Source organism: Copadichromis virginalis, linkage group LG18 (assembly GCF_057382275.1).
Source record: "Copadichromis virginalis isolate Kocher_CV1m ecotype Utaka linkage group LG18, C_Virginalis_male_GT1.1, whole genome shotgun sequence".
Lineage (NCBI taxonomy): Eukaryota > Metazoa > Chordata > Actinopteri > Cichliformes > Cichlidae > Copadichromis > Copadichromis virginalis.
In genome coordinates, this window is record NC_140635.1 from 3,412,147 (window position 1) to 3,429,629 (window position 17,483).

The 17,483-nt window shown below is 44.7% G+C and overlaps 1 protein-coding gene across 1 annotated transcript in view; it reads left to right on the plus strand.

Moving 5' to 3' along the window:
* kcnq3 (potassium voltage-gated channel, KQT-like subfamily, member 3) overlaps window positions 1–17,483 on the plus strand; it is a 104,072-nt gene extending 86,589 nt beyond the window's left edge. The window contains exons 4-15 of the mRNA XM_085440102.1: window positions 404–576; window positions 996–1,169; window positions 1,870–1,980; window positions 2,790–2,885; window positions 3,014–3,108; window positions 3,500–3,526; window positions 8,548–8,747; window positions 8,853–8,958; window positions 14,787–14,918; window positions 15,008–15,103; window positions 15,245–15,332; window positions 16,235–17,483. Coding sequence (XP_085296228.1) covers window positions 404–576; window positions 996–1,169; window positions 1,870–1,980; window positions 2,790–2,885; window positions 3,014–3,108; window positions 3,500–3,526; window positions 8,548–8,747; window positions 8,853–8,958; window positions 14,787–14,918; window positions 15,008–15,103; window positions 15,245–15,332; window positions 16,235–16,912 — 1,976 coding nt within the window. The 3' untranslated portion in view covers window positions 16,913–17,483. The remainder of the gene's footprint in view (window positions 1–403; window positions 577–995; window positions 1,170–1,869; window positions 1,981–2,789; window positions 2,886–3,013; window positions 3,109–3,499; window positions 3,527–8,547; window positions 8,748–8,852; window positions 8,959–14,786; window positions 14,919–15,007; window positions 15,104–15,244; window positions 15,333–16,234) is intronic.

A 17,483-nucleotide genomic window follows, 5' to 3' on the forward strand; every position in this document is an offset into this window, starting at 1 on the left:
TAAAAGCTTTAGACAGCTCCTCTGTTCAACCATCCAGCTTGGTGTAATAACCAGCGTGCACTGACGAGTGGTTAGTGAGTGAGTCTGTGTGTGCAGTAACACAGTGCACACAGGGAATATACTTTATGTTAATAATACCCTCCAAATATTTTACAGCTAATATAATGTGCTGTGCGGCACTTTGAAGGAAGAAGCATTCACATTAATTCTCCTTGTGTGTTAAAACCATTAAACGTATTAGGAGCATCTCATCGGCGTCTTTATGTTCAGCTCCTGTTAGGAACTCGTCGTCCCACAAAGACGACTGAATCAGCGTGTCGGGTCAGTCTCATTAACCATGTGAAGAAAGCTTTTCCCTGACAGTCTTTTACGTGAGGTTTTGTCTGCTGTGTTTTCGGCTCAGACATCTTCGTGCTGATTGCCTCGGTGCCGGTGGTGGCGGTGCGTAACCAGGGAAATGTGCTGGCCACGTCCCTGCGCAGCCTGCGCTTCCTGCAGATCCTGCGGATGCTGCGCATGGACCGGAGAGGAGGGACGTGGAAGCTGCTGGGCTCCGCCATCTACGCGCACAGTAAGGTAGGCGTGGACCCGAGCACACTTCCTGCTTCCTGACGTGTGAGCATTTTAAAGGAAGTTGCTGGAAAATATAATTATGGAAATGTGCACTTCTCTGGAAGGAGTCGGCTGTCGCTCTGAGACGACTGAAAGTGCTTGAAGTATCGAGTAAAGTGTAGTGAAGCACTCACATGAGCTGAAGATGTAAAGAAACTAAACTGGAAGCAATTAGAAAGTTTATGGGAGTTTGCAGGAACTGACTCAGATTTGAAGGTAGCCTCAGGTGGACATTAGAGGAACTGCGGCTGTTGGCTTCATTTCTCAGACCCGGAATCTGCTGCTCAGCTGTGAATGTGTAAATAATGAATTAGAACAGTCTTTTATTGGATTTAAAATAAAAAAATATCAGCTTCTTTCAAATATTTCCCTGTTTTCTGCAGGAGCTGATCACAGCCTGGTACATCGGCTTCCTGTCTCTCATCCTGGCGTCCTTCCTTGTCTACCTGGTGGAAAAGGATGACGCCTCTGTGAGCATGTCTGACCAGGAGAACCCCACGGCCCAGCCCAAAGAGCAGGACTTTGACACCTACGCTGATGCGCTTTGGTGGGGGCTGGTACGTGCATTAAAAAAAACAAGCTCCAAGTTTACGACTAACACTGCACTCAGTGAATTAACATGCATATTGTTGAAATTTTGTTGCTGGAAACAAAAAATCCTGTCTTGAATTCTGCAAATTATTTGTCTGGAAATGATTTTGGCAGCTTAGAGGTGAGAGTAGATTTGGCTGCAGCTCGGTGGACAGATGGTGCCTGGCCAAATCATCAACTGCTAATATTTTGGCTTTAAATCAAATCTGGGATTTCTGCCAAGAGGACAGGAAAAAATCAGGTTTTAGTTTCTAGTAATGTGCCGGTGGAAAGCCTGAGGGTTTCCGGTGAATCCCGTTTGAAAGCTCGCAGAGCTCTGAGCTTTAATGAGGGCCTCTGGCAAGGGAAGCACCAATGCCTCATTAAAGCGACCGTCCTTCAACCAGAGGGGCCAAAAGTTCAAGCTCCATGACAGCGAGCATCTGCGCCGCCAGAATGTCCTTCAACAAGATGTTCCACTGTCACCGCCTGCTTTTCAGGGCGATCCTCTGACTCCGGGAAACACTGAAGAGCCCTTTAACGGATCGATACGAAGGTCACAGAGAGAGATGAGTCTCCACGGAAACATTACTGCTGAAACGAGGACGCCGAGGCTTTTGTGTCGAATTTTAGTGATTTAATTTAAAAGATTTTCTGCCTGTGTTTTATCTTCCTTGTGTTTTTCAGATCACACTGACCACCATCGGCTACGGGGACAAAACCCCAAAGACCTGGGCTGGGAGGCTGCTAGCCGGCACCTTCGCTCTGATCGGAGTGTCCTTCTTCGCTTTGCCTGCAGTGAGTGTGCTCTCCTCTACACACCGCTGCTGATGGTGCAGGGTTTCATTTAAGTCCGAATAAATCAATCAATACATACTCATGTTAGGAAATCTGTCTTGTATGAACTGCACAAGTAATTCTGACCTTTTTATTTATGAAGAAAAAATGTGCAACACAAGTTGATTGTAACACTTTAATGCTAGATTATTAGTAAGTGTCGCCTCTTTCAGTATAAGAAAACAGTCAGTTCTCTCCCGGGGCATCAGTTAGTGCCATGATATCAACCACTGGTGTCACTCGTTTATACACCAGGCGTCCTCTGGTCCCGGGGTTATGATGTGTCACTCTCTACCTTCTTACTGTGCAGGGCTATTGTTAATAAAGAGCCTTACTTTACACCCACAGTTTACCGACACTCGACCAAGTGAAAGCAGGTCTCAGTGGGACTCGAACCAGAGCCTCCACATTCTGGAAGCATCAGTTACTCTGCGATGAGAACATGTGGGTAAAACATGTTCCCACTGAAGGTTATCAGCTGTAATCAGTCCCATGGATACAGCTAGCAGAGCACCGCCCTGCACCTCCTTAATGACCAGGAGGTCATGTGTTTGCATGTATGTGATACATGAGCAGCCGAGTGAATAAGTACGTGTAAAACATCTGCTTGCGTTGGTTGATGTGGACAAAGGAGGACTTTTGAGCCAAGCTGTGACCTTTTGCTAACCCTCACCAAGATAAAGGCGAGGTGTTAACATTTTGCTCGGCACTGGCGTCCCGCAGCACGGCAGGAGCACTGAGCGACGTGTTTTCTGTTTTTATGGCTGCAGGGTATTCTGGGCTCGGGCCTGGCTCTGAAGGTCCAGGAGCAGCACAGACAGAAGCACTTTGAGAAGCGCAGACATCCGGCTGCAGGCCTCATCCAGGTGAGACGCTACCTGACGGCATCGGCATCTTTCTGCGTGGTCCAGCTGAGACTTTCTATGTTTTCTGGACTCAGTTAAGCTGAGCGCTGTTATAACTTCTGGTTGATCTCCTGTCTTCCCATCTCAAGTCTGCCTGGAGATATTATTCCACCAATCCAATCAGGGAAGACCTTATTGCCACTTGGAGGTTTTACGAAACTGTCATCTCTCTTCCCTGTTTCAGGTAAGTACCACAAAACATAACAGTCACTTTTATAGTCCTCGTGCATTACCTTAAGTTAGCAAACAACATTAAATATGTTGTTTTTTGTTTGCATTTGCAGATTTAACACTAAGTTGATTGACCTGGAGAGTTTTACTTTTAGATTTCTTTGAGTAAGAAGCAAAAAAACTCAAATTAAAATTTTCATTAAAGATTAAACATAAAAGACGAATCAGCAGTTTGCACTATTTTGGAACATCAACCAAGAAAAATGCACTCGGTGGATTTCAAACTGAGGATTTTTGTCGTGCTTTGGTCCTCTTCTGACTTTTAGTCTTTATCAAAGGATATTTAAATCCTACGTTGCATGCAGATACCTGATTTTGATCCTTTCCTCTCTCCCCGTCCACAGGAAGGACACCTTGGAGGTCATGGCGAGGTAGGTCACCGTTTGGTGTCCATGCAGAGACACAGTTAATCACACAGAGCTGTGCCTAAAGTAAATGCTTTCTGACGGGGCTTTAATTAGCCCCACATGCTGGAGAGACTAATGAACATTTCCTAGAATATCTCACCCTGCCCGCCTTTAAATAGCTTCCTGTATTAATTCACCAGTCGGATAAATCTCGGGGCTAATGGCCGTGGGACGTATGAATTTTGAACGCCCACGCGTCCCTCTGCCTTCCACATCAGCTGCTTTAATGACATTTAAGCTGAGAGGTTTCTGTGGAAACCTATTAGCGAGTCCATTAGTTGTGTTTCAATTATGAGTGACAGTTTAGATCTTGTAATTAGGGCCTCAGAAGAGGACTATGGGTTTGACTTTTCATTTTTCTCCGTCCTGCTGAGCGACATTAATGAGTCTCCACATCAAAAAGTGTTGTGAAACTCCAACTGAGGCTTTCGGTTTGAGGAGCAGATTGAACTTGAGCTGCTGCAGATGTGTCACCGCGGTTATCGACATATAATGATATAATGAGATAATTTAATCAAAGTCCTGCAAAAGACACAGAAGCCGCACAGACTGACTGAGTGGCATTAGCACATGTGAAGTCAGTGACACCTGTCTGCTCACCTGTTAGTCATAGCAGCCACTTGTCTAACCTTGGTCTTGGTTGTTTGCATATGGACACAGTATAAAAACAAATTACCCAGTGCACAGGTGAAAAGGTCTCACCTGCTTTGCACTCTATCCTACCCAAGGCCTCAGTCACACAGGCATAGAGACCACTCTGTGACCACCATCAACCTCTGGTCACTGGGCAGCTGGTGAGAGGTTTCTGGAAGATGGTGAAATTGGCTGCAAAGGGTGCTGCACCACAAACTTCCTTGAGATTGTTTTGGTTTACATTATTGTATTTTGCACAACTCTGTTGCTTGTGAAGCTCGCACACAAGAATTTCACTCACATGTGCTGTACCAATGTACCTGCACATGTGATGTGACAATAAAAGTGATTTGATTTGATTTTGATTTGATTTGGTTGCTGGAGCATTGCTGCATCTGCTTGTATTTTGCATGCAGTTCTGGTTTTTGGTGCACTTCCATGCAGAATACTAGCAGATGCAGCAATGTGACATTTCAAAGTAGCTGTAGCAGTACTCACAACTTTTACTTTGACGGCAAACATTGTCTGTCTGAGTTTAACCAATCAGCAAACAGGGGCGTTTTCCAAGCAGCAACCTCCAGAAGCCTCTCACTGGGGTCAGGGGATACACCGGTCAGTGAGAGGCTGACCAGGGGATGCACCTTTCCCCAGTGACTGGTGGCTCCAAAGGGGGGGAACCAACTTCACTGTGATTGATGCCTAACACGTGTTTATACTTTTGTAATTGTGCTTAATATAGTCAACATGTAAGCTAGGACTTATACATCGGCATTAACCCTTTAAAGCCGGTCTGAGCGGACACGCTCCATTTTGCGTAACTATTTTTAAATCCCGGTAGCACTGCAACCACGTAAGCTAGCGCAATAATTTTTTTTGCATATGAAACCAGAGGAGTTGTACTTACATCTTATGCCATCAGCTTGTCCTCGGTCACAGTTTCCTTCCACATATAGCTTTGCAAAAACTGCATAAAAAGCACTTGCAGCAACAAAAACATAATATTCCAGAAACACGCTTTGCCGATCCGATCAGCTGTTTGTAACACTTCCTACGTCCATCAGCGTGAACTATCGCATGTCCGCATGACCTGCCCAAAACCGGAAGTGACGTCGTTTTGCGGAAATGTCGTTTTTTACCATCGTGGCCTTATGAGCCTATACTGGTGTTTTTAAAAGTTATGTTTGACTTTGTCTTTCTGTGTCGTTTCTGGGATGCTGAGGACTCATATTGCACTGCTGGAAATATTTTATTTTGATGCATATGCTGTTATTTTGCAAATTTGCACTATAATATATTTTTTCGTTTTTCCTGCAGTGTATGAAAATTGGTGTATCTCAAAAATAAAACTATGAAGACACTTAAAATAAATTTCCTTTGGAGGGAAACTAGTTTGTGTATTTACAGTTTTGAGGGATAAGCCTCTTAAATTTCTCTAACTAGAAATATATGTTAAAAAATCAAAAACGATTTTAAATTTTTTTGTAGTTTATTGCACTTTTTTGCAATTTATGTAATTACTATGCACTTAATGCAGACATATCACATATCATTAAAATTTGGGCTATAATGGTTGTATTGATGTATAGCAACTTGAAATGCTCCAAAAATGGCTCCACAGCATGTAAAAATATAATATAAGCTCTGGCGAACTTGGTTCTATGGTAGGTCTTAAAGGATTAAAATGTTCAGAAGTGGAAATGAGAGCCAGTTTTAGTTGAATACACACACACACACAAACACACACAAACACACACACACACACACAAACACACACACACACACACACACAAACACACACACACACACACATGCACACACAAATGTAGAGTACATAATCAGTTAAAAGTTTGATTTCTTAAACTTAGGAAAAACTTTGCTCTTTGATGTCATCATTCAGTGCTGACAAACACATGTCAGAGCCATTATATGAAATGTGCTGTAGTCTTGCTAAACCTGCCATTTCGCATCAGCTCAGGTCAGCAGAGGTGGCGTTACAGGCTCATTACAGCGCAGCGTTCTGCTCCGACGCCTCCCGGCCTCTGTGTTCAACACGCTGGATTAAGTTACTGCTGCTAAAAGCTGAAACGGCTCTGATACACGGGCTGGTAGAGCAGAGCAGAGAGGTCGGGTCACCTGTTCTTAATGGCGTCTGTTTTATAGGCTGAACCGGAGGGTTGCATTACAACGATTACAATCATTTTTCTTGTATTTGTAGTATTAAGCGGGGACATAATTCAGATGAGACGGAGATGTGGAGGGAGAACAAGAGTGGAAAGAAATGAGGGTGCAGACGCTGAGTGATGAAGTCAAACGGAGTGAAAAGCAGGCAGTCAGAGTTTTAAAAGCCTTTTAGGATCAGCGGCTGGGAAATTAGCACTCTGACATTATCTTGTTGCGCTGAGCGAAGAGGTGGACGGCGGCCAGAAACTACAACAGTGCGACGATGTCCGACAAGAGGCCGATAAGCTACTTATTGTGTGTGTGTGTGTGTGTGTGTGTGTGTGTGTGTGTGTGTGTGTGTGTGTGTGTGTGTGTGTATCAGTTTTACTAGATGCATGATTCTCCTCCACCACAGTTCAGGTGTAAACTACGTCTTTTATGTGACATCTATGTCGACAAAGTACCTTTTTAACAATTTTAGTTTAAGTCAAAGGACTAGTCAGTGTCAGATATTCACTATTAAAATGTTTACACAACAAATATAAAACTCTAGTATGCACATGTACTTTAAGTATTTGTGACTGTCCCACGATGCACTCTTTTTCTTGCCCTGTGACAGCTAAGATTAGCTGCACTGTGCCTGCAACCATGAACTGGATGATTGGTGGGTGCCCAGGTAGCTGCTATACTTTAACTTTAGCTTTACTGATTCCAGAGGCAGCAGAAATAAACACAAAGCAAATCTTTGAGTTCTACCATCAGCCTGAATAATCTCAAAGTCCACGAAAAGAAAAGGGTCAATAAATCCGTCAAACTCAGAAACAGACAGGGAATAAACGGGAACGACAACAACAACGAAAGGGAAAGGCAGAGCTTTAATGCTCACACAGGAAATGGATATGGGAGGGTGACGAGACACAGCTGAAACAAATGTAAACAACAAGGTAAGAGTTTTGTGTTCAGAGACATAACATTTAATTGACACAGTGCATTAACAAAAAACAAGTATCAGAGACTAAAAACCTGATCAAGAGAATGGTAACAGAAAAACCTTCAGTTCGACCAAACACATTTGGAAAAACGAACATGTGTCGGACACTCTCTGCTTTTTTTGAGCTGTTAAAATCAGTAGTTTCACTTTTACCTCCAAGTAAAATGAGTCCCACCCATGTAACCTGGTGTATTCCCTTTGTTATCCTAACAACCAGGAAATAAGATCCATATTTGCAATAACTGAAATTATCTTTTAATATTGTCCCGCAGCTTTGTGCAGGTATTATGAACCAACATGTGTGTCTTGGGAAGGCAGAGCTGTGGGAGATAAGGAGCATCATTTTTTTCGCCTGCTGCGCTGCCTCATTTACAGAGATCCACGGGATAATCACATCCCATTTTCTGCTCTTTATTCGGCCGAGGAGCAGTCAGAAAGAGCTTCTCTCTTCCTTTACAGCTTCCTATTCTGCGGCCTCTCAGCGCCGTAATCTGCCGTCCCTATTCTGCCTCGAGGCCACATAGAGGCTCATATTGTGTGTCTGCTGTGGGAGCAAAGTCGCTGAGAACGCTCCACGTTTCAGAGGCCTTGTTTGGGCTGTTGTCAGCTCCGGTTACCCCGCCTCTCTCCCTCTTCCAAGGCACAGGAGTCTTATTTTACCCAGGGAGCTCTCGTCTTTGTGCTGCCAAATATTGTCAGCCATTGGACAGTAAAGGAGACCAATCTCCTCTCAGTTCTTTGAGTCTTCCTTCTGCCAGGAAAGCTGCATTGTTACGTTGCAGCAGCAGACCAGGAGAACTTATATTACACAAAAATCACAACAAAACTGATTGTGAAAAAAATTTCATTAGCATGCACTTGGCGACAGTGGGAAGGAAAAACTCCCTTTTATATCTTCAAACCTCCAGACTTAGTCCGGTTCAGGGAGGAGCAGCCATCTCCCGAGTACAGTTTGGGGTGTGGGAGAAAATGAAGAGAACAGGAATTGAGTGATGATCAGAAAAATTATATCAGTATTTAAAGTTTAAAAGAATGTGGCTTTAATCTGAATATCTGCCTAAACTTTTGGCTGCTTTGCTTCTTGAACGTTCTTCAGTGTCTGATCACACCCAGCTGGGTGATGTGTAAGACTTTACTTGCTGGTGCTCACATGCTTTCTCTTGGTCCATACTGTATTGTTTTCTCGTTTGTCCCTCTTCAGCCAGAAACTAAGTTTACTCGAGCGTGTTCGCCTTCCTAATTCAAGACCGTCTGTGGTGGCAGTAAAGAAGCTGACAGGAAACGCAGACTCCATCGAGGAGAGTCCCTCCAAGGAGCCCAAACCTGGTGGCTTCACTAACCGGGAACGCTTCCGCACTGCCTTCCGAATGAAGGCCAACACACTCCGCCAGAGCTCTGAAGGTTTGAAACCAAAAAAGCACGGATAGCTCAGAGAGCTTTTGTCTTCCATATTGGTCTAATCCTTTTTTTTACTAACGCAAAATTCGTAATGTGTTTTTCTCTCAGATGCCGGAGGTGTGGCAGATCCAGCCTTAGAGGAACGGGGTTTCCCCCCTGACATCCTCCTGGAAGAGATGATCCCCACACTGAAACTGGTCATCAGGGCAGTCAGGTTAGGGTCAAGAACTGGGCTCTGTGGTCCTTTAAAGTCATCATTTAATTGATTTAGACCCAATCAATTAAAGAGTATAAATTGATACTGATAAGAAGAGAAAAATGTCCTATACTGTGATGCGCAGATGGGTGTTATGAACAAGGAAATGTTTTCTGGTTGCTTGATTGCTTTGTCTTCAGTCAGTGATGTAGACTGACTGAGTAAGGACATTATGACATCACTGTTGGATTGGAGAAAGGAAAATGTTATGAAGTCTCATAAAACCCTGGACAGGTCATCAGTGACCTGCTGGCTGTAAAACGCTTAAATGCAGTCACATGGATTAGCTAGAATCCAAACGTACAGACTGGTCAGTTCTTCTTCACCTGCTAAACAAACTGACAGGACAGAAAACAGAACTTTGTAGTAACAAATTCAAAATGTTTATTTACACCTTAAAATATCAATAACAACTTTTGGTCAGTTTTCTGCACAGTATGATAGTACGATTGGTCCTCGCTGTATGTGCTTTCAGAAAACTCTGCAGCAATCAAAATTCAACACAGTGAGCTATGCCAACCACAGAGTGTGGCAGAACTCACACATGCTGACAGTGCATTGGTAAATCTATAGGCCACACAGCTGACATAATGCAGGAATTCAATCTAGTGCAAGGGCCTGCGAGATGAGTGATTAACCCTGTGAAAGTGCTGCTTCCTTCCACTCCATTATATCAGTGTTGAATGGGTTTCTGAATAGGATGCTCAGATCTGGAGGGTTTTAGTTTCAGGACCCAAGACTTTCTGCCAAACACTGGAGCTCGTGCAGCAGCAGTAGCTGACTCTGAAAGTAGGAGATCTGTAGGACAAAAACCGGAGCTCAGTGGGTGGCAGTGATGCAGGACTGAAAGATGCTGGGCTTACTATAATGCACCGGACAGAAAATGTCACGCACGGTTTCTGTGAAGGGGGCATTAATTACACATAACTGACAGATGTTACCTCTGTAACCATCAGTTTGTGGAGTCCTGTTATGAAGCTGTTAAGTCTTAGCAGCTCCAAATCTGATGTCATAAAGTTCTTTGAGGTAAAGAGGTGTCACTTACATTTAGTTGCTGGAAGAAAGAAATGGTGTATTGTTTTGTTTATTCACCAACTTGTCAAGCATACTGCTCCGAACTGTTATTGTGACAAGGAAGAAGAACCTTAAGGTGAAGACCAAAAGAAATGGCTCTTTAATACACGAGGACTCATTTGGATCCAGTAGGAGGTTGTAGTGTTGTTTTTTGGCATTTGAAGGATCCACTTTAAAGGCTTTCTGGAAATATCCAGCTGGGAGGAGACCCTGGACTAGACGGGAGGAATCATATGGTAATACCTGCCTTCCTCACAGCTCCAGTTTGACACTGCAGTGATGCTTCACAGAGTTTTGCAGATGCCACTTGGAAATAGTATAACAATCGTGATGAGTAAGCAGATACGTAGGCTACTCGTGATTGTTTTTGCTATTATTGTTGTCTGTGAAGGTTCTCAGTCATCCAGGTCATCGTAGTCAAAGGAGCTTGCAAAGAAAAGCGTCTGGACTTCTTTAAGTTACTTGAAGACGTTTCACCTCTCATCCGAGAAGCTTCTTCAGTTCTAAGGTCAAATGGTGGAGAGTCCCAGATATAAACCTAGTGGGAGTTTCCCCCCACAGAGGGACAAAAGGACCCCCTGATGATCCTCTAATCGCCTGAGCCAAGGTGGGAAACTGGGCGTGGGTCCCAATCAGCCAGAGTTTCGGGTGTGTTCATTGTGAAACCTGGCCCCACCTTATCATTCGAATTCCTGAGGTCAGATGGCCCAGGATGTGAGTGGGCGTTAAGGCGTCTGGGAAGGGATCTCAAAACTGGATTATAGATGGCAGAGAGTTGGTGTCGTAAACCCCGCCTCTGTTCAAAGATGGTCGCTCACAGTGGACATAGATGCTTCTTTCACTCCTCTTTCAAACCATCTGTCCTCTCTGTCCAAAATGTGAACATTGGCATCCTCGAAAGAGTGACCTTTATCCTTAAGATGCAGATGGACTGCTGAGTCTTGTCCTGTGGAGGTGGCTCTTCTGTGTTGTGCCATGCGCTTGTGAAGTGGCTGTTTGGTCTCTCCGATGTAGAGGTCTGAGCATTCCTCGCTGCACTGTACAGCATACACCACATTGTTAAGTTTGTGTTTTGGCGTTTTGTCTTTCGGGTGAACCAGTTTCTGTCTGAGCGTGTTGCTGGGTCTGAAATGCACCGGGATGTCATGCTTGGAGAAAACTCTCCTGAGTTTTTCTGATACACTGGCTACATAGGGGATGACAATGTTGTTGCATCTGTCCTTCTTATCCTCCCTCGCTGGTGTCTGATCTTCTTTTCTGTGCCTCTTTGCTGACTTTAAGAATGCCCATTTAGGATAGCCGCACGTTTTGAGTGCTTCCTTTACATGTGTGTGTTCCTTCTTTTTCCCTTCAGGCTTAGAGGGAACATGTTCTGCCCGGTGGTGTAGGGTCCTGATTACTCCAAGTTTGTGTTCCAGAGGGTGATGGGAGTCAAAGAGGAGGTACTGGTCCGTGTGTGTGGGCTTCCGGTAAACTTCGATGTTGAGTTTGCCGTTCTCTTCAATGTGCACAGCGCAGTCCAGGAAAGGCAGACAGTTGTCCTTTGTGTCTTCCCTGGTGAACTTGATGTTCTTATCCACAGCGTTAATGTGCGCAGTGAAGGATTCCACTTCTTGTGTCTTCAAGCAACTTAAAGAAGTCCAGACGCTTTTCTTTGCTATTATTGTTCATTTTGCACCTGTTACAGAAAAGACAAAAATGGATGAAGAAGTTATTTGTGTTTGAGTGAAGCTGTTAAAAGTAACAATTTAACCTTGGAGTGCTTTCAGACTACGAGACTGTTGCACTGTTTTTGTACTTTTTCCTTGGATAACAAATCGACTGTGGTGTGTTTCTATTCAAGCTTTCAGCTTACTATTTGACTTTGAGCAGAAGCGATGAGGCTTTGGCTTGTTGTTGTACTCCACAGCCTCTGCACTGGTTCAGTTCCCATAATTAGTGTCTCCCAGTAGATAAACCGATAGAAACACGGGATCATATATCAATTTTTAGTTTTCCGCCTTAAATCTATTTAATAGTAACATGGTGCCAGTACTTGTGCTTAGTAAGTGTGGGCAAAGAAATATGGAGTGAATCTACCAATAATTGAGGAATTTCTGGTGGTCGCTCTTCCCACGGCCACTGGTGGCTCCACCGTGTCAGTGGAAAAGGGGTAAAAGACCGCAGACAAACATTAATTCAAATTCAAATTTTATTTGTCACGTACACAGTCATACACAGTACGATATGTAGTGAAATGCTTGGACAACTGCTCGTGACCTAAAGAAAACAAAAAAGGAAAAGGCTATGAATAAGATAGGAAATAAATATGAAAAATTAAAAAGGGTAAATTTAACTAGGAAGGAATAAAATATAAATTAAGGTTAAAAATGAAATAACTGTACAACACAAATTAGAATGAAGGGTAAATTTAACTGGGAAGAATAAGATAAAGATAAATATATAAATTAAAGTTGAAAATAAAATAACTGTACAACAAAATACACAGTATAGAACTATATAAGAATGTATGAAGAAATCTAAATATAAATAAATATATACACAATAACAGCAGCTGTACAAGTATTAACCGGAAATGAAGAATATAGTGACCAGTGTTGTGCAAAACCAAAGTCCAGAAAGTCCAGTGTGTGTGTAAGAACCATATGTGTGGGTCAGGACTGTGTGGTGGTGTGATTGAGAGACCGTATCGCCTGCGGGAAGAAGCTCCTCCTCAGTCTCTCTGTGTTGGTCTTCAGGGAGCGGAATCGCTTTCCTGACCTCAACAGAGAGAACAGTCTGTTGTTGGGATGGCTGAGGTCCTTCACCATCTTCCTGGCCTTGGTCCAGCACCGCCTGCTGTAGATTGAGTGCAGGTCAGGGAGCTCGGAGCGGATGGTGCGCTCAGCTGACCGCACAACCCTCTGTAGAGCTCGTCTGTCCTGCATGGTGCTGTTCCCGAACCAGGTTAAGATGTTTCCCGCCAGGATGCTCTCTATGGTGCACGAGTAAAAGTTCCTGAGCACCTTGGAGGGCAGTTGGAAGTCTCTCAAGCGTCTGAGGTGGTAGAGACGCTGTCGGGCCTTTTTCACCCCGGTGTTGATGTGACAGGACCATGACAGGTCCTGCGTGATGTGAACTCCGAGGTATTTGAAGCTGTCCACTCTCTCCACTGGGCACTCGTTGATGACGGGGGTCTGGTAGTTCCTCTCCTGCTTAGTGCTGAAGTCCACTATCAGCTCCTTTGTCTTACTGACGTTTAGAAGGAGGTTGTTCCTCTGGCACCAGTTCTCCAGATTCCTAATCTCCTTCAGGTAGGCCGTCTCGTTGTTATCAGAGATCAGGCCCACCACGACGGTGTCGTCAGCAAACTTGATGATGGTGGTGGAGCTGGTAGTGGCCACGCAGTCATATGTGTACAAAGAGTACAGCAGGGGGCTCAGAACACACCCCTGGGGGGCTCCAGTGCTGAGAGTGGTGGAGGCTGAGACATGTCCGCCCATCCTTACTGCCTGTGGTCTGCCAGTTAGGAAGTTGGAGATCCACAGACACATAGATGAGCTGAGTCCCAGATGCTCCAGCTTGGTGGTGAGTGTGGAGGGAATTATGGTGTTAAATGCAGAGCTGTAGTCTATGAAGAGCATTTTAACATAATTCCCCCTTCTAGTGTCCAAGTGAGTGAGTGATGTGTGGAGGAGATGAGAGATGGCATCGTCTGTGGAACGATTTGGACGGTAAGCGAACTGTAGTGGGTCCAGTGTGTCTGGTAGTGAAGAAATGATGAAGTCTCTGACCAGGCGTTCAAAGCACTTCATCACTACTGAGGTGAGGGCTACAGGGCGATAGTCATTGAGAGAAACAGGGTGGGGTTTCTTCGGGACAGGAACAATGATGGACTCTTTGAAGCATGTGGGGATCACCGACTGAGATAAAGAGATGTTGAATATCTCAGTGAACACAGGAGCTAGCTGGTATGCGCAGTCTCTTAGGATACGACCTGGGATGCCGTCTGGTCCTGCTGCTTTCCTGGTGTTCACTCTCTTGAAGGCTCTCCTTACTTCATGCTCGGAGATGACGAGCACGTTTCCGGTGCTGGCAGTATCTTCCTGTCTGCAGCCGTTAGCGCCGCTAACACTAGCATTGTTGGAGACCTTAGCTGCAGCCTCGAAGCGAGCATAGAAAGTGTTCAGCTCGTCTGCCAGAGTCACGGCCGCGTTCGTCATACCGGTTGTTGGTGCTTTATAGTCCGTTATTGTCCTTAGTCCCCGCCACAGGCTCCTAGAGTCACTCTGTTGGAGTTGTGACTCTAGTTTCCTCCCGTAGCGCTGCTTCGCCTCTTTCACCGCCCTCCGCACGTTATATGACGCGGCTTTGTACGGGTCCATGTCCCCCGTCATGAGTCCCGTGTTGTAGGCAGCGGTGCGGGATCTCAGAGCGTCGCGGATGGTTTTATCCACCCACGGCTTCTGGTTGGGAAACGTTGTGATAGTCTTTGTCTCCACGGTATCATCCGCTAGTTATTAGGGCCAGTAAATGTAGTGTTGTTTAGATCAGATACGTTAATAATGTTAAGATCTAAACCAGTGAAATGCTTCTCATTTGTTTGATTCTTGCATTCCTGTTTCCTGACAAACACGTGTCTATACAATGAAGGTAAGTGTGGTAGCTGACGTTTGTTAACTGTGTCTGATGTTTGAGAAGTGTTTTCATTTGAAGTGTTTGTTGCCACACAGGATCATGCAATTCCTCTTGAACAAGAAGCGGTTTAAGGAAACTCTGAGGCCTTATGATGTCAAAGATGTTATTGAGCAGTACTCTGCTGGACACCTGGACATGCTCTGTAGAATTAAATACCTCCAGACGAGGTGAGTTAGTCTTTTACACACGAGGCTGATCAGTTTGAACGAAGCCAATTTTCTCTTTTCCTCATGCTCATTATTTTTTTTATTTTAAGGATTGACATGATTCTTGCCCCTGGACCTCCTCTCACCCCAAAACACAAGAAAACTCAGAAAACACCCTTTACTTACCCGCCCAACCAGTCACCCAGGTACTGCTACAGAGCTCTAAAATGGCTACAATGTTGTAAAACAATTACAAATTAGTATAAAGGTTAGTTATAACTATGTTATTTAGTTTTTGTAACAAATGTCTGTGCAGTCCACATCTACTTGATGTCCCTTTGTTCCAGGCATGAGTCCTACATAGCCAAAGCCACATCCATGCCAGATGCGGAAGACCAAAGCATGATGGGCAGATTTGTCAGGGTGGAGAGACAGGTAACAACTAAAACTACTAAAGGCAAATATTCTGCCAAGGTGTTCCTTCTCCAAACAAAGTAACTCTTTGTATTGTTTGAGATAAATTGTTTTATAGTTTAGTTTGTTACCCTTGGGCTTTGTATGTTGAGACATCTGGCGACAATTTAGAGTTTAATGTAATGCCGGTAAAATTTGCTAATTTAGAAAAAAACTGTCACGTTGATGAGACCAGAAACACTGGCAGACCTTTTGGAACAGGACACTTAAATTACTGTTTCCAATAAAACAAAGCGCTGCACTGCCAGGGTCAGAGAACCCTCTGAATATGGCAACAAGCTGCTTCAGCTGGAGATGACTTTGAACAGCAGATCTATTCAACCCATTTGGCCCAACTGTAGCAAATATTACTAATCATGTTATGCGATTACACTTGCAGTTCTTACTCGATTTCAATTCTGCAGCATGCAGTGACTTCTACAGCAAGACAAAAAGAGTCTATAACCTTCACCACCACCGAACTATCATCCGCTGTTTAACACTTTACAAGATAAACTGGACCAGGCTTAAAAAAAGAGACTTTCATGATTCTGTTCTGCCCGTCTTTCCTGTGCTGAGTGTTTCTCTCCTGCATCTGGAGCATTGTCGTCATTATTAGTGGTGGTGCAGGGTTCATAATTAATGGTTTTCTTTAGGAAGATTACCAAGATTAAACTGTGAAAACACCAAGTTATCAGTAAAAGAATCAACATGATATTTGATATTTCTCATATCTGCAATGTCTGCAAAGGTTTTATCAAACCTTACTAAAAGCACTGAAGGGGTTACTAACATTTCTTTACATCATATTTTGGCCAAGGTGATTGGTAAATAAACACACCTGTTATGCGATCCACTGGTTCCATTGTGTATCTCTCTCTCAGGTGGAGGACATGGAAAAGAAGTTGGACTTCCTGGTGGACATGCACATCCAGCACACTGAGCACCTGCAGGTGGACTCTGCCGGCTCTGCCCGCATGACCCTGGAGACCTGCAATCCTACGGCAAACGGTGAGATCAGACGGGTTTTCCTCAACTACGCCGAGGCGTTCCCACACATGTACCAGGTGCCTGTCAGCAAGGCGAACCCCTATTATGGCCGTGGAAGAGGAGGCAGAGAAGGGGTGGGGTTGGCAGGAGGAGTCGGCATTGCCCCTTCGGTTCATCAACCCCAACCCCCACCTTCAGCAATCATCCCCACTTACACCGAGCGTCCCACAGTGTTGCCCATCAGCTCCCTGCAGGACTTGTCAGTGGGACTGGGTAGGACCACAGGGGGGCAAGGTGGTGACTCACCGCTCTCCATGCTATCGGTTAACCACGAGGAGCTGGAGCGCTCGCCCAGTGGATTCAGCATCTCTGGGGAGCGGGAAGGGGAGAACTTCTCAATGGGGGCCGGTTTGGCGCCCGGGGACCCTGGCTGGACGAGACCCAGGCCGAGCTACCTGGCGGAGGGGGAGACGGACACAGACACAGACCCTTTCACACCAAGTGGGGGCCCCCTGCCTCTCTCCTCCACTGGTGAGGGATTCGGCGACGCTGTGTGGACCATGCCACCCTGAGAGGAAACAAATTCGGCGCAGATATCCACCACTCTGAGTTAAGATATTAAATTCAACCCAAGCCTCTAAACCCAAGCCCTGGGTCAAAGCCACCGCTGTGGACTGAACGTCTGGGGAGGTTAAGTTGGATCTTATCCGAGATAATCGACCTTCAGAGGCCACCGCAGATCTCATCATGCCATCCACGGTCCAGTCAGAGAGCCATGGCACTGAGACTGCCCAGAAAAAAGAAATAAAAAGGGAAACCACACCGTTTGTAAAGTAAAACTCTGTACAGCGCACTCTTCGCAAAAGTTTAGCTGACATAAAAAAAGAACAATAATATACATACTATATACACCCAAAAGCTTTATTGCTGCAAAGCCAACCGCACTGCATGTAACGCATGCGATTTTTAGTGTAGTCACTGCAAAGTTCAGGATATCAGGAAAAGGAAAAAGAGAATGAATGGTTACGTATACTTGCTATGCCATTTTGTAACACTTATTTTTTTATATGAATACATTTTCATTGTTTTTGCATGGTTTGCATGATAATGCACCACTGTAGGAGTTGACGATTAGAAGGTGAT